Source organism: Podarcis raffonei, chromosome 2, assembly GCF_027172205.1.
Source record: "Podarcis raffonei isolate rPodRaf1 chromosome 2, rPodRaf1.pri, whole genome shotgun sequence".
In the NCBI taxonomy this organism is placed as follows: Eukaryota; Metazoa; Chordata; class Lepidosauria; order Squamata; family Lacertidae; genus Podarcis; species Podarcis raffonei.
The window spans coordinates 81,866,046-81,883,011 of NC_070603.1; the positions used below are offsets into that span (position 1 = coordinate 81,866,046).

At 39.8% G+C, this 16,966-nt stretch overlaps 1 protein-coding gene across 22 annotated transcripts in view; it reads left to right on the plus strand.

The window, feature by feature from the left end:
* Nucleotides 1–16,966, plus strand: part of CACNA1D (calcium voltage-gated channel subunit alpha1 D) — a 185,439-nt gene that overhangs the window by 70,008 nt on the left and 98,465 nt on the right. For 15 of the 22 annotated variants that reach the window (XM_053377825.1, XM_053377808.1, XM_053377816.1 and 12 more), the window contains one exon: nt 9,131–9,234. The exons of 1 other annotated variant lie outside the window; for it this stretch is intronic. In XM_053377825.1, coding sequence (XP_053233800.1) covers nt 9,131–9,234 — 104 coding nt within the window. Of the gene's footprint in view, nt 1–8,418; nt 8,523–9,130; nt 9,235–16,966 lie in introns of all 22 variants that reach the window. 6 more of the 22 variants (XM_053377807.1, XM_053377830.1, XM_053377812.1 and 3 more) reach the window with 1 other exon arrangement.

Below are 16,966 nucleotides of genomic sequence, written 5' to 3' on the forward strand. Positions count from 1 at the left end.
GTGATTAAATTGATTCAGCTTCCGTATAAGAGGGCAATGAATCATGTCCCAGTTTTCTAGAGCTACTAGCTATTGATGTAGTGCCCACTGCTGGGAAGATGTAGCATAAGGAGTGCTAGTTAACCATTTTAATTAAATGCCTATAGACTTTCAGTTGCAGGTATACTTTCATGTGGCTACACATGAGTATTCATATTGAGCATACCCAGTGCTACTAAGGTAATAGTAAATCCCTGGCAAAATGTTAAATGAAATGTTAACAGCACAATTATATGCATATTTATGCAGAAGTATATCCCACTGTGCAGTAGGGCTTACTCTTTTGTTAAATCGTTTAGGAATTCAGTCTAAATCAAAGAATTCTGATTAGTTGTTCCATTTGTTTGTAGAATATGTATTCAACCCAAAGTCGAAGGTTGATGATGATAAGAAATAATAATAATAATAATAATAATAATAATAATAATAATAATAATAATATCCCTCCTAATATCCAACATCATATCCAAGAATAGCTCAGTCAGGGAAGCCACTGAGCAAGCAGGCTGGGTAGTACAGTGATAGCAGCCATTATTTTTCTTCAGTTATGGCCTGAACCTCATAACCTGAACTTAGGACAAAGTGATTTTCTGGTGAGCAAAATCATACTTTTATTAACCACAGCTACTATCATCCCTCTAGTCTTGTTTGGTGCTGCAGAGCATGAGAGTTTATTGTAAACCAACCTGCCTTTCACCAACAGCGCCAACACACCAGAGGGCACAGTAGTTAGTCCACCATGAATCTGTAGAATGGGATGGCCTGCAGGTGTCTGAGTCCCTTATTTATCCGATAAAGTCTCTTCCCTACACTGTTCTTTCCCCTATCTGCAACCACCACAGCCATCCCTTCTACCTGTCTTGTTTTCTGACCAAGGTATCTCTGGACACTCAAGCTCTTCTAGAATACTTTTCAAATGGGTGGAGGTAAACTCTAAACAGTAATGCAACCAACAAACAAAATGTGTTACTTTGCATTGCCACGTTAAAAGAAGGCACTCATGTGCATAGGGTGACAGAGGAAACATGGGTAGATGTCAACCTCAGAAATGACATCCAAGGTCATTTCCAATGTTTACGTATCACTTCACAGTATGGCTTAGACTACTTTTGGGGAAATTGTCAGAGCTCTGAAAGTAATGGACGTATTTAGACCTACTGTACACCAAATTGAAGGTAAGGAGCTTGGTTACCAAACATATAATCATCTTGGAACTCTGTTTTTGATGGGTGAATTGTTATTAAGGCTCAAACAGCAAAACAAAACAAAACAAAACATAAAAACCCTAGGAACTATTGCAAAAACATGGATTGAGACTGCAGTGCTGTTTGAATCCCTTATAGCTGTATCAAACCTATTACATACTGTTATCCAACTCATTTCCTATAGCTTAATGCATGGAATGTCCAAATTGGATTGATGCTGAAAGCAATTTATCTGGTAAAGTTCCAGTGCTGTTATGTATTTGGCAGCTCAGCTGTTTACCGTCATTTTGGTATAAAGTAGAGTGGGGAACCTCAGGTCTGGAGGGCAAATGTAACCTTCCAGCTTTGGGAACTCTTCCCTAGGCATTGTCCTCTCCTCAATGGCCACACACAACTCCTTCCAACCCTGCCCGATATCCTCCTCAAGTACTATGCCTTGCTGTAACTGTTCTTGAACTCTAATAACTCCTCTTGCTTTGTCTGTGTGGAGGATATAAGGTTGTGTGTTCATGGGATTGTAGAACCCTTTGACTTTATGTGTGGCTGGGATGCAGGCTTCTGTATGAAGGTTGGAGCCACATCCATTGCTCTTGCCATTTTCGCCTCTGGTCCCTCCACTGGCACACAATCCTGGATGGTTCCCCTCAAGCGAATGCCTCTCTTGGGCTGCCAAAGGTTCTTTGTTTCTCTCCTATGTCTGTGTCCAAATTGACCCATTGTTTTCAGCCATGCAATGTTTTTCCTGAAAGTAGTATAAGCCATGATGTGGCCTTGAAAATTCTCATGGCTATATTTGAGGGTGTCGTCTACCCAAATCCGCTTCATCACCCTAGGTACAATTGATTTGGTATGGGTACCTGCTTTTAGCATGCCAGTGATGATACAACAAGCACATTCTGTTTGACCTACTATAATATATGCATTATTTGGTAATGAGTGTTTGTGATTCAGTTCATAACAAATGGCTTAATAAGATACATATTCAGTGAATTATTCTGGAGCAAAATATTGATTAACTTATAATGTCAATATGTTTCAGTATGTTTATTTTATTTCTGCTTTCTTATGGTTGGAGCTAGTTTAGCAGATTGATGTCAAGTGTTTGGAGGAGATGCATTGTCCTCATATGCTGAACTATTTCGTTTAAAACATAGCTGTACAGCATGTACATGCACAATGACAGCTGGCAACTGTCATTAAAGGTAGAAAGTGCTGTGATACATGGAGGATTGTTTCTGTGACCAAAGGCAGTCTCCCACTGAAGGTGACAGAAGAACAGCCCTAATGCTAAGTGTTTATGCAACCCACAGGGATTTAATTAAGTAATGCCATTATTCCCCATGTGGCATTAACTTCTAAAGTAGCTTCTGCCACCCATGGAAACAGAAAATAACTACTCCCTGTGTTTACATATTCAGCAACAAAAACAATTGGCACTGATGCTATTCTTGTCTGCTGCTGCCAATTAGTTATAAACGAATGAAATACCTGCTATTAAGACACAGGGGCTCTGTAGGTGTGGTGAGAGGGCCTTTATGGAAGGAAAGGGGTATCTCTGCATGCTCTATCCTCAGAAGTACATTGCAACACTTCACTTCAGCATTGGTGGAACCTAGGCCTTCCAGGTCCTGTTGCCCTCAAGTGTATCAATTGCTTTCCCCCCTTTCCCTTGTTTTGGTCATTGCAATAACTAGACAGTCATTTACCTATGTGAGAGAAAGTGAAGGGGATGGGGTCTAAACTCACATTTTGTCCCTGGGGCCCCAAGACTTGAGTGGTTGATTTTACCCCTACACCCAATTGCAACCCATTTCCTTTGTTTCATAGACCTCAGTGGAGCCAATGAAAATTATGGCTGCCCTTTCAGATACAATATATAACACAGAGATAAGGAGCTGGAACAGTAGGTGAAACCAGGTTATGCTCAGCAGAACTTAACTTTATAATAACAGAACAATTAACAAATCTGAAGTTAAATAGTTACTCTGGTTATTGCTCAGTTTTATTGCTTCGGTACAGGAAATACATTGCAGGGGTTCATGCTTCTGTTTTCTTTCTCACTCTGGTATGTCCTAACTAGCTCACGGGTCTAAATGTGTATGCACAGTACCCTCTGCTTCATGTGTTACTCACATGAAGGAGAACTTACACAATTAAGGTTCAGTGGGGCCTTACCATTTACTCTGCCCCTGTGGTCACATAGTTGTTCCTGGCCCTGCCCCCATCCACCAGTGAGGCAGAGATGGGAAGTCCAAGCAGAAAGAATGAGTCTATGAGACAGAGAGACGGTTATAGATATCTTAGTAACATTCAGATATACAGGTGATGTTACCAGAGGAAAAAGAGTAAATATTACCACTCAGTACTCAGAGAGCACTGAGATACGATTGAGCATTGAGTTTCAAATGAACAGTGTAGCATGTTAAACCCTCCTGGAGAAAAATAATTTTAAACTACTTTACAAGAAAATACCTGTCCCAGCAGAATGGACCATCGTTTGCTCTGACACAACTCCTTGTATCTTAGGCTTCTCTGACACCTAACAGTGTCAGAGCAGCATGGGACTACTATCCTGTAAGAAATCACTGTGCATATTCCCAAAATAAGTACTGATTCAGAAAACCAACAACTATGCCTGGCTTCAGATGCCCAGCTTTCTCTCTGCAAGAGGGCTTCATTCAAAATGGTCCAGGTGTTCTGTGGCCAATCAGCTTTCGGAAGGCTTCAAGCATGTGATTACTAGGGCTGGTGTCACTGCCTGCCACTCCTTCCCAACTGGGCACTCTGTTAACATCTATCTTAAGTGCCCGTTTCCCATAGTGCGCCAGAGTGACACTATATCAGGGGCATTGTGGGAAATTAAAATGGCAGCTCAGGTCTCAGAGCACTGCTGCTTGTCACCACCAGTGCCAGTGGTGAATGTGACCCACTAGAGGGTGATTAATTGCAGAGGACCCAGTTGTGTTAGGTCCCAGTGCAGTGTTTGCATGAAACATATGTAATCCAGCATGATCTCCATTTGAGTGAATTGTGCTTCACTCAGCTAAAATGTTATTCTCACTGTGCTTTTGATCAACAATCTGAAGAGAGGACTTTCAGCCTAGAAATTCAGAGCTTTGGGTGGCTTTTTACTGAGCACAGGACAAACAACTATTTCCTATTCATATGATTAAAAATAGTCCTGTAAGATGTATTCAAGTAAGTGAATATTAATCAACTTTAACAAAGAGTGGTCTATTAATTATAGCCACCATACAGTATTATCATTTACGTGCTGATCCTTTAACACCTAATGCATTAAGACTTGGGTTGGATCAGAAGATGAGTCATCATTGCTTATTCTAGCTGCTGCATCCTGTATCTCAGGTTGAGAGCCCTTAATATGGTTTAATCATTGGCTAGCTGGCTGCAATAAATTGTGGGCTCCCAGAGGTAACTGGGTAACCTGATCTGGGTATAACAGCCCATCATTATGCTTTTATGGCATATTTAAAAAACAATCTTTCACTTAATTCCTTAAAGTTTCCTATAAATGACTTATAAAACTTAATGCAATATGTGTGTGACAGTTAAAATAGCATATAAGCACAGCAGATGCCATTATAACACTGAGGTCACATAATAGATTAGGAATATAAAAAGTCAGTGTGATTGATTTGGCAATTGTCCGGATCCAAAATCTAGTGCTTGCACAATATCTGATTAATGTGCTTTTATTTGTGCCTGATAGGCATTGTGTTTGCCAAGTTAGGAATGGTTTCTGCTTTCACTCTGCAAAATTGAAACTTCCCACAGATTTGCAATAAAGTGTATACTGAGGTACAACTAGATGTTGAAATGCTCCTTGATTTTTTTCTCTCCAGCTCTTCCTAGAAATATGGAATATATGTGTGATGTGACATTTTTTCTATGGTGCAGTCCTGTTCCCAGCTGCATGTCGTGTTAACCCTGTAGTTTTATGCCAAGGGCAGCTTCCCTTCCAAACAGCAGCACAACAGGGAAATTTTTGTTGGCAGAGAAGAAAATTGCTTTAGAAAACCCTCCCTGTGTACCACAGACCCAGTCCTGATTCTGCCTCCCCTCCAGCTGTTATTAAAAGTGAAAAAAGCAAACACACAGTGTGTGGATATATCGCCCACGACCGGTATTAAGGGCAGACCGCAATGACAGCTTAACTCAGCGGTATATCGCTGGTGAAACCACCTCCTGAGTCCCTCTGCTATGAGCACCCAGCACGCTGAGTGAAAAGCAAGCGGCAGCCAGACCCTGGAAGCAGAGGGTCTCAGAAGCGGTGCTGATTTCACCAGCGATATACTGCTGAGTGAAACCGCTGTTGCTGTCTGCCCTCATACCGCTGCAGAGGGAGAAACAAGTTGCATCACCGGAGCGTGATACAGATTGTTCCTCCCTCTGCTTCAACAAGCCCTATGTCCCTCTGGCTTGAGCAATCTGGAGGGACATGGTGCTTGCTCAGGCAGCGGGGGAGAGGGAGAGTCTTATCTCCTGGCTGAGGAGCGCAAACAAGCCCCCCCCCGCCCTCTGGCACATGTACACGCTGGTGGGATGTGGGGCTTGCTCAGCCAGGGGGCAAGAAGGCTCAAAGAAGCACTCCTGCCCCCAGCTGAGCCTGAGAAATAAGGTGGGTCCTGAAAATATACACCTCAAGTTTCAGAATTCTGGTTAAAGAGACATGTGTTCAGGATTCACTGAAAGCTGTATAATGAAGGTGCTAGATGCACCTCTGTGGAGAGGGAGTTATGTAACTTAGGAGTTGTCACAGAGAGTGCCCTTTCCTGGGGCGCCACAACACCCCATGCTTTTGAGGGTGGTGGAACAACCAAGATGGCCACTTCTGCTGAGCTTAGCACCTCAGATGATCTGCAGAGAAGGAGGTGGTCTTTCAGATATGGGGGCCTGATTTGTTTAGGGCTTTAAACACTAAAGTGAGCACCCTTTATTGGGCCCAGAAACGAACTGGAAACCAATGCTGTTGGAGGCAGGGATTAAGGAACACACAGTGTGACAGCATATTTTTTTTCATATTCCATGTTACCAGGAAGAGGGCCGAAAGAGACATGGAGTGGTGGTAGTGCTATGATTCTTGTAACATCTACTTCCTTGTTCACTTGGCATATGCTGTGGACAAGAGGGAACTTGTGGTCTGGTTGTGTTCTGAAACCCAAAGAGCATAGGGAAGAAGTCGGGCTGGTTTTGCTGGCTGGCAAGCTGTTAGATTTCAAAGGCATTGCCTTTTAAATCAGCTTGATATCTGAGCCTCTGAGATCTCAGAGCAGAGTCTTTGAAACCAGCAAGGTTTTCAGAAACTGCCTGTTATCCTCCAAAGAGTGTGGAACTGACCAGAAGGCTTTGAAGTCTCTGTTCTAGGGTCAGCTGACCTACTGTGCAGATATCAAAGCTTGCTGGAACAGCTCGCACGCTTTCAGAAAAACCTGATTTCCAAGGCTATTCTTGATGCTGATAAAAATACCAGCAACTTAAATGCCAATTAAAATGTTACAAAACCAAGTGAGAAAGGTATAATTTCTACCCATGCAAGAGCTGTAAAAGAGGCTGAGGTGCAAGGGTACTTAATCTGGCATTTAGTAAAATACTGATATAATTGCTAGGAAGCTAAGAGGCAGTCAGAAATGTTCGTTGGTTGTCCTCTGTCTGAAGCAATTGCTCTCAAATACGAATGTCTTTATAGTGTTGGAAATGAACTTTTAAAATCCAGTTTACAAATAATGCACAAAATAAAAAGAAGAATATTAGTTGACTAAAGGGTGGCAGTTCTGTGACTGAAGCACTTTCTTCTAGACCTGGGACTATAAATGGAATTGGAATGGCAAATATATCCTTTCTGCCTTCAGTCCTTTAACATCAGAATGTGGATTATGACTCTCTGCACATTTACCATGAATATGAAAAACTGACCTTTTTACTAGTTTAAAAAAATATCAAAGATGGGCACAGCAGACACCTCCCCCTTTTCAAAACAGTTATTAATAATTATGAAGATTTCTTATGGCAGTGCAGTAGGTTTCTAGACACTTAATAAAAATACAGAGAATAGCTGTCATTTATAGTGAAACATACAACTTGTAAAATATTGACAAAATTTTGCTGGAATGGAGGAGAGGTGTGTCAGCTGTGGTGTTATGAGCAGCAGGGAGACAAGCAATAGGTGGAGCCAGAGCTAGTAACTGGCAGAGCCAAGTAATTATATTATTGATCCTCTTTTCCTACTGAGTTCTACAAGGGTGACACTACGTATAAGGAGAAGGAATCTGATAGCCCCGTGGAGTTGGAAGTTAGAAGGCAGGTGGAGACCGGCTGGTGGAAAACTGAGGTTGGTTATGAGCCTCCATTGGTTATAAGCAGGCACCCCCAAACTCGGCCCTCCAGATGTTTTGGGACTACAACTCCCATCATCCCTAGCTAACAGGACCAGTGGTCAGGCTTCCAACCTATATAAAAACATAATTAAACATTACACATTAAAAGGCTTCCCTATACAGTACATCTGTTCTTGCGTTTTCTCCAACGCCCCAGAGCAGCTTTGAGAAGGATACTGTGTATGCACAGGGAAGGTGTGAGAGAGAGAAGTTCCGTTGCACAAGCAGAAATCCTTGCGCTAACAGAACAAGTCCATTGGATATCACCCATTTGCTTTATATTTTTGTGTCTGGGTTTCAGCTTCTAAAGTCCTGGATTTTTATGCGTAGAAAACTGAAAGCTGAACAATTAAATAAGATTTTGAAACTTTAAACTTAATTCAGATTTATACATCAAACCCGAGCCTCTTTACCATAGTAACCCAACCCTGTGCTTTACTGTACCCTTTACTGCCTTGCTTGAGCCACAGTTGAGCCAAAGTCTCTCTTTGTTATCATTTAGTAGCTTCTTTCTACATATTGCCTCCTATGTCTTCTAAATGGGATTTAAAACCTTTGCTGTATAGTTATGCTGAGTTCTAACTCTCTTGCTTTACAGTATTTTTTATTATGCTTTTGGAATGGTGATGAAACATGGCTCGTATTTTGCTTTTCTTCCCCTGATGATTGTGAGCAAGGTGGTGCATTTCTGTTACTTATCTGTGTTTCTTCCTCACCAACTGTTCGCTATTACAAAATTAAATTAAACTGTTTCTATAAGATCATCTTGTTTCTTACAGATGAATGATGCTATGGGATTTGAATTGCCATGGGTGTATTTTGTCAGTCTCGTCATCTTTGGGTCTTTTTTCGTTCTAAATCTTGTTCTTGGTGTATTGAGCGGGTAAGCATACACCTTTTTCGTCCTAGAAGCAGAGTCCTGTATTCGGTTGCCATGAACACATAGGTATATTATGAGAAGATCACAATAATTGGGGATAAGATTTTAAAAATGAAACACTGGGATTTTTCATTTTAGAACAGCATGTATCCTTCAGAGGCCATGCAGCGTACAATAGCAAGGGCAATTTCCTGAAAAAATAATAGGCAGATGTAAAAACGTAAAGAGATCATAATAGACTTGTGCTTAGTAATTAATTAACCACTACCTTAAATTCCAATAATTTTTTCCCCCAAACCGTTAAACAAATTATCAACCCCCGTAGGGCATAGGTTCTGAAATGTGCATATTGCTATGGTTAAATGTAATCTAGATAACTTAAAGCTCCTAAATGATCTTCTACACATTTTCTTCATCCCAAAAGTAGCTTAGAAGTCTTTTTATAGTACTGCCAATATTGGGCATCATGGTGAACTGCAGTGTAAGTAAGGGATGGAGCTGTGAGAGGGATACTGCTGGTACACTGAATACCTATGTGATCTGTCAATTGCAGGAGGACTCTGCTGTGTAGTGAATAGCTGAATCATAACATGTTTCCTTACATTTTACAGGTAAATGATGCAATAGGATGTGAATGGCCATGGATCTATTTTGTTAGTCTTATCATTCTTGGCTCATTTTTCGTACTTAACCTGGTTCTTGGTGTACTTAGTGGGTAAGCAGTTAGATTAACCTTGTATATTCCACCGCAGTGTGTGAAATGGCCTATGCGTTTGCACAAGCTTCACAGTGATGGCTTTTCTGCATGTCATTTTACCAGTGTTTGCTTTTCTGAATGTCTGAACTTTTGTGTTTCTGCCTGTCTATGACACCCTGTGTTTGCAGTGGTTCCCAACACCCCCCATCACTGAAGAGTAACTAAATGAAGTATTAACTTCCTTAAAGACATCATTTTGCACACAATGAGCGAAAGATGACACCTGTGTAAGCATATATATTTTAAAATATTGATAAAGGCTGTTGTCCATTTCTGAAAGCCTAGTTTCAGCATTTGAAAAGCTTATCTAAACAAACATACAATATCTTTTGTGTAACTACCAGCAGGATATGCCTGTTAGCAGGTGCTTCACATTTTCTGCTTCTATTGACATTGGTTGTATGTTTTTTACAAATCCTTTGATGTCTCCTGTATATTGGTGGAGATGTCTTACCTAAAGCTATTGAATATCCAGGACATTGTGCATGCAGCTGGCTCTCATCATTGGCTGTGAAGGTCACAAGTAGGCAAACATCGCTATAGCTGTCAATAGGAAAAGCTTGTCAAACTATCGCCATATGTTTTTGAAGCTCCTTACCTGTATTGTAAGAAGAGCATGGCAGGATGGCACCAGTTAAGGTGTCTGCATAAAGGGAGATGTAACTAAGTGGGCACAGTATAGCCCATAGCACTTCTCCTATTTCAGCTTCAGTTCTCCAAGCCACCATGGGCAACAACATTGGCAGAACAATAGGCCTGTCTGACTGTCTGAAAATGATTAATACCCAAACAGATAGCCACAGTCCAAACTTCTGGCATTAAACAGAATGTGATTACTAGTCAAATGGCAAATAGTAAGCAAATAAGCTTGTGGCATACAGATGTAGGGCTAGTCTGACATCACTGTCTGCATCCATAACGTATCATGCAGGCTTTCAAATCAGAACCTGAAATTCAAGTTGTGTTGTTTAATAATTTTATTCACTCTTGTCAGTAGTTCTTCAGGTGCAAGGGAGCTTGTTCATGCATTCTGCCTTGGGTAAGCCCTTTTTGGGGCATTTGGGGCTTAAACAGGAGGTCTTTCCTCCAATTTCTCTGCACATTCTGGCTCTACTTCAGGTTTTTCCAAATTGAGCAGGAAGGTCTGAAGGGAAAATGGAAGTATGTTCATCAAGAGGTGCTTAGAATCTTCCTTCAGACCAGGCTTCCTCAAACTCGGCCCTCCAGATGTTTTGAGACTACAATTCCCACCATCCCTGACCACTGGTCCTGTTAGCTAGGGATCATAGGAGTTGTAGGCCAAAAACATCTGGAGGGCTGAGTTTGAGGAAGCCTGCTTCAGACCATCTGAAGTGGGACCAGCACACATGGGAATATTGGAGGTGAGGCTTACATGCACAATCCTGTCCCTTTCCTCGTTGAGCCCACGAGCATTCTCCCCAAACACCTGAAGAGGGCTTTATTCGAACTGGAAGATACAGCAATAGGCAGTAAGTTAGAGTTCATAGTCATCTATGTTCCAGCAATTATCAGAAATTTTATTGTTTCACGCACTTAAAACTGGGCAGTATTTTCCTAAACTGTGTTGACCTCATTAACTGCATTAATCTGTGCAATGCAGCTTACACAATGGGTACACACATATTTTCCACAGACGAATAAGAAAATGTAGACAACAGAATGTTTTTGCAGTCCTATGCAGGGTGTAGCTAACTCAATGGCAAATAATCTTTTCAGCTGAGTACTGTAGTAGAAATATAAATGTAACAAGGCTAGCAAGTCTTCTGGTGTCACCCGTCCTCCTATTGTGTGCGCAGATGATTTATGATTGAATGACAATGTTACAGCAAAAATGTTTTTAAGAAGATACTGAAAAGTGCCCTCCTTTGTTTATATATTTGTTTATATATTTTTAATATAAAATATATATTTTACTGTGAGCTTAGAAATTTTGAATAAAGACAGAATCTCTATTTTGAATAAAGACAGAATCTCTATTTACAAACAGAAATAAAGGGGGAAAAACCTGATTTGTTACACAGTAGCTGCCTTAAACAAAATCAGACCAGTGATCTACCTAAACCCTGTGCTGTTAGCCTGGCTAGTCTAGGGCTAAGTGTTTTCCAGACTTGCAGTAGTGAGGAATTGTGATCTTTTATCAATGCTTCTCTCCTAGTGTAACAGTATATGCTTAAGCCTACAATGCTGTAGCCTGTTGCCTCAAAGTAAGCCCCATTTGGTTCAGTGGCACTTACTGTATATACGCAAGCCATCCCGAATATAAGCCGAGGCACCTAATTTTAGCACAAAAACTGGGAAAACTTATTGACTCGAGTATAAGCCGGTTCACCACACCACAAACCTGGTGGTGGCGGCAGCGGCAGAGGAAGAACAAGCAGCCCAAAAGGGCTGCTTTCGGGCTGCTTGTTCCTCCACCGCCGCTGACAGTGGCAAAGGTGGCGGCGGAGGAAGGAGCAGCCTGAAAGGACCCTCACTCGAGTATAAGCTGAGGGGGGCTTTTTCAGCATAAAAACTGTGCTGAACAAGTCTGCTTAAATGCTTGAGTATATACGGTACTTTTTGAGAGAGATGTGTAGGATTGCGCAGTAAATGAGCAGTGACAATGGTTTCAACATATTAGTTAACTTCAGTGGGATTTAACTTATTGGATTACTATTATCCTATGTAGCAGGTTAGGCTAAGGAATAGTGACTTACCTAGGGCTACTAGTGCGCTTCATGAATTTGAACCTATTTCAAGACCAACATTTCCAAGGCCACCATACTCTCCCATTTGTAGAGCTACTCACAGAACACAACCTAAGTCTGCAATATGACTGCACTTCCCCAGTAATTAAGGTGAACTATATGCACTAGCTAACCATGCATAAGTCTTTGCATGTCCTAACTCACCTAAGAAGATAACATGAGGCTTAACAAAATATTTTTTAAATGGCTGCAAAGGATATGGAGTAAAGCAAGCCGTGACTCTTGTTAAAGGACATTTATTAGCTGTCCTGCTCTGAGCTGGTAGATATGGGTCTTCCACTATAAAAAAGCAAAGTTCTAGACAAAAACAATAGTTAGATATTAGAGGATAAATAGAAAAGCCCCCTGGAAACTTCTTGGGCAAACCCCGTTGAAATGAATGCAAACTCTCCTAGTTGCCTACTTTGTGTTCTCCCTGTTCAACTGGGCTTCGTCAGGAGAAGTTGGTTGTTGCCAAAACTGATACCATTTTGTTCTTAGTTTAGAAAAAAAAAATTGAGTAATTATGATAAATGTTCAAAATGTAGGGCAGCTAGTCAGAAGGTTGTATTTCACTGTTTTACCAGTCTGTTGGAATTAGAATAGTTCCAGTTTAAACACCACATCTGTAATTTGCACCATAAAGTGAAATCTAACCTAGTGTGGGTGAGTGTACACTCCTGCAATGGGGCCTCATTTTCCTTTTCTGACTCCTGCTGCCCTCAGCCACATTTTGTGTGTGAGAGAGACTGGAGGGTGGAGAAGATAAATTGGAACTTGCATTATACAAGCAAAATTCCATTTCTCAGACATCATTGGATATCACCTATTAATTTTTGGACTGTAGGTGCCAGAAAGTAGAATATTGCCTTATTATTTTGCGTGAAGAATGCATAAAAGGCTTCAGGCAAACCTAAGCTCTGAATATATAAAGGGCATCTCTCAAACTGATGAGAAAAATACTATCATTCTGCTAGCATAGATACAAGGATAAGGCTTTCTATATGCCTGTGGTAATAAGCATTATCCCCCCCCCTGAAGTAATTAATGCAACAGATTATCTCCAAGGTAAATGATGCAAGAGCGTTGTAAAATATGCCTCCTGCATCTCTGTATTAATTAGAAAAATATTGAAGTCACCCAAGTTTTGGAGACATAAAAGGTTTGGGTTTTTTTGTTTCTTTTTAAAGGAATGGCTTCTAGGAAAGATTTCCCTGGGACATACATGTAGGTAGTCACATATGCTTTTAACCCTGCTCATAAAATCAGTCATATTGTCATATATAATGTGATTAATAAACACATATGTCTGCATAGATGCACATTTTTAAAACATAACCAGACTTCCACAAGGCAAAATGGTGATGATCATTTAAAAGGTAATAGCTCTCCCAAAATAATCCCTGTGCCTTAAAAACATGGCTGTATTTAGTTCTCTGGATTTTAGGAACTAAAATCTGGAATCTGTGCTGAAGATGTTTCCATATGATATGACTATTTCCTGTGTTGTTGATTTATGCTCAGCATTTTGAAAAGTGTCTAATGTTTTTCATCTTCGTATTTCGTGTGTTGTGTTTGTGAACTGCATGACTGACATGTTTATAGAATGATGTACATGTAGGTAATATATAATTTGAGAGACCTTTTGTTTTACATCTAGCCTTCTTTAAAGGTGAGTATGTGAGAATGAAATGTTGAAATTGTTTTTAAAAGAATAATAATTAAAAAAAACCACAAGTTTTTAAAGTGGAGGTCATTTTTTAATATAATTTTCATGTAATTTTAAGATAACATAGATTGCAAGAATAGGGAATGCCCTTAGTAAATATTATTTTAAAATAAGGAGTCTGTTGACAGCAAAGGATATATTCCAAGCATTTGAAGGGCACAAATGTTAGATGGCTATCATTCATGTAATTCATTTTGTCAACAGCCATGCATTTCTTTCTCATTATCACATAGTGGTTCTAAGCACAATTTTAATGACTTGGAGAAGTCTAGTTTTGGAGTAGACAAATTTGTTAGGATATTGTATGTATGGACCTAAGCCATTTGAAAGTAATGTTTTATTTCTGTTGAAGTCCCACCCACCCCACCCTGGTCATATTTGAGATGAGAATGTTGCTGAGTCAACTCAGATTTGTCTGTAGTTCCTTCCGTAGAATGCTTGATATTTTACCCATTCTGATTTCAATTTATTTCCACATTCTAGGTGCATTTAAGTTATAAAATTGAATCTGTCAACGAAACATTACTTTATGCCTGCAAGCCTCAGTATGAGGCACATTTATAGGGGCACATTCCAGACTTAGTCCTTTGAGTAAAGATTGGTGCAAAGGATAGCCATACACCTATGTATAACACTCCTATTTTTAGTGCTAGAATATTATTATTATTAGGACATTTCCCTCTCTATATTATTTATATAAAATTCAAACAACTGTACAGGGTACTTTAGATTTCTAATCTCATTTATTCTAAAAAAACCAACACCCTATGAGGCAGTGTTCCGAGTTTACAAAGTCAAGGCCACCCAGTAAGTCAACTGCTAGGATGGGATGTGAACATTCTTGCTCGAAATTTAACACTCAGCTGAGCATAAGGCACTGATGCAGCTATCACAAGGAAAGGAAAACCTCCTGGAGCGAGCTATGAATGTAAAACTGGGTCTCTTACTAAGCTCTGAGTGCACAGAGCCTTGTAGTATGCATATATTTTTGTTTATTCCTTTGGTAAATTGATTTATATTATTGGTTAAAAACCAAATGGCTAAACAGTTCTAATTAGCTGACACACTGCAAGACTGTAAAAACAGTTTAATTACAAGAATCTAAACTGAAAGCTGCTTCAGAGAACTCTCTCTGGAGTGGAGAGGCATGTTTTCTTTTCTCCCTCTTATAATAATTGAAGCTTATACCACCAGTTAATTGATGATGTTCACTATCAAACAGACAGATAGCTGATAGCTTCAAAAAGGTGTGAGGAGACAACAAATTAATGGCTATTGTCATGATAACAAAATATTCAGCCTCCACATGCAAAAGTGACATACTTCTCCTAGGGTGCAAGGAACAGGAATTGTCACTGTTGTGCCTGACCAGGAATATTTGGTTGGCAACCTTTTGATCTGTTCAGCAAGACAATTCCTACACCGTTTATTTGCTGAGGTTATCTGGTCAAAGCATTAGCAAGCAGTTCAGGGATTTTGCCTTAATAATGTGGAAGTAGCATTTCTGATTTGAATTAATATATCTTTATGCAGAAATAATATTTAAATGGCATACTTTGAATGTATTACCAGCGTATCTGCTGAAACTATTTTATTGTTAAACAAAGAAAACTGGAAGTTGTGAAAACAATTCCTTATTTACAAGTGGAACAGCTCTTAATGATGCGTGATAATCTGTTTCTCAAGAATAGTTCTAACCACTAAAAGATGCTTTATACTGAAGACAGATTCTGCTGAAGGCATTACTATTTCTCTGGGTAGCCATGGGAACAAAATAAGATCTTTCCAAACACACTTTAATAAATATCTGTAAGTTGTATTTACTTCCTTGCTCGAGGACAGCAAGGAGTATATATTGACGTGTCCCCATATGCATCCTTCTGTAGGCACTGCGGGTGAAAGTAATGTTTTTATTCATTTAGCATATATTTTCCTGACATTTATTGCATTCTAGCACAACAATCATGCTGTTTTTTTCATGGATCCGTTAATGAAAAAGAGTGTTGTTTTTTCTATATGCCAGTATGCACACACATACCTAAGAACACTTGTCTACATGGCACTTTGAGGATTAATGGGGAAAGGCATTTAAATAATGATGCACAAAATAGAAGATGGCAATGAACTGTCAGCTGCAGTTTTCCTGTAAAGGAAAATGAACAAGCCTTGACAGTATTCCTTTTCTCAGCAGAGTCAAGGATTAATAGCCAAAAAAACCAAAATGAGAGGATAAAAGTGTCCTTTTCTCACATATATCAGTGAAGCAAGAATTAAAAACAAAAGCAATAGCATTCCTATTTAAAATGGTGTGCTAAAAACCTTGATGTGTGTGACCCAACTTTTGTAGCCCATGTTTCAGTAACGTTTTGAACTGTGATCCAACCCATTGTTTGATGAGGCATTTATTCCTGGTGTTTCTGTACATCATCTGAAACTGAAGTTTGAAGTTCAGATCATGATAACGGTTTCAGAATTTTTGAGCATTTTTGAACACTCCCCTTAGCGCCAGGTGTGTTCCGCGAGTTGGAGCGGCAAGGGGGCTTGCTCAGCTGTAGGGCTGGGTGATGTGTCTCCCCTGCTTCTTCCTCCCCACCTTATTTCGTCCTTAAAGAGGAAGTAGGAAATAAGATGCAGAGGAAGAATCAGTCAAGAGACATTTCAGACATTGTAATATATCAGTACAGTATATCACAATATTTAGCTGTTAATATATCACAGTGTTGAAAACAAAATATCACCCAGCCCTATTCCTTGAATAAGAAAAAAGCACATTTCATTGTCTCACACTGGGTCAAATGTAACCTGATGACGCAGTATGTGTAGTTGCAAAATGAATCAGATTCAACGTGGAATTAAATATATGTACATCATTTTATTTGTATACCGCCTTTCTATAGTTAAAACTATGCTCAAGGCAGCTTACAACATGAAAAAAAAGTAATTACAAACATAACAAAAGTAAGTGGTCATAAACAATAAATTAAACATAAAAAGTACACAACCAAATTGAACAATTTCCACATAAATCATGAAAGATCTAAAATAAATATACACAATATTAATATCAATAGCAGCAGCAACGCCCCTCCCCCCCCGTTGATCACATCCAAATATCTAAAAGCTCCCCATTGGCTTTCAGCTTTTCTCTTACAACTATTGGATGTGAAGATGGCATCAGTTCTCCAGAGAACGCACCAACTCCCCTTGCAGAGAC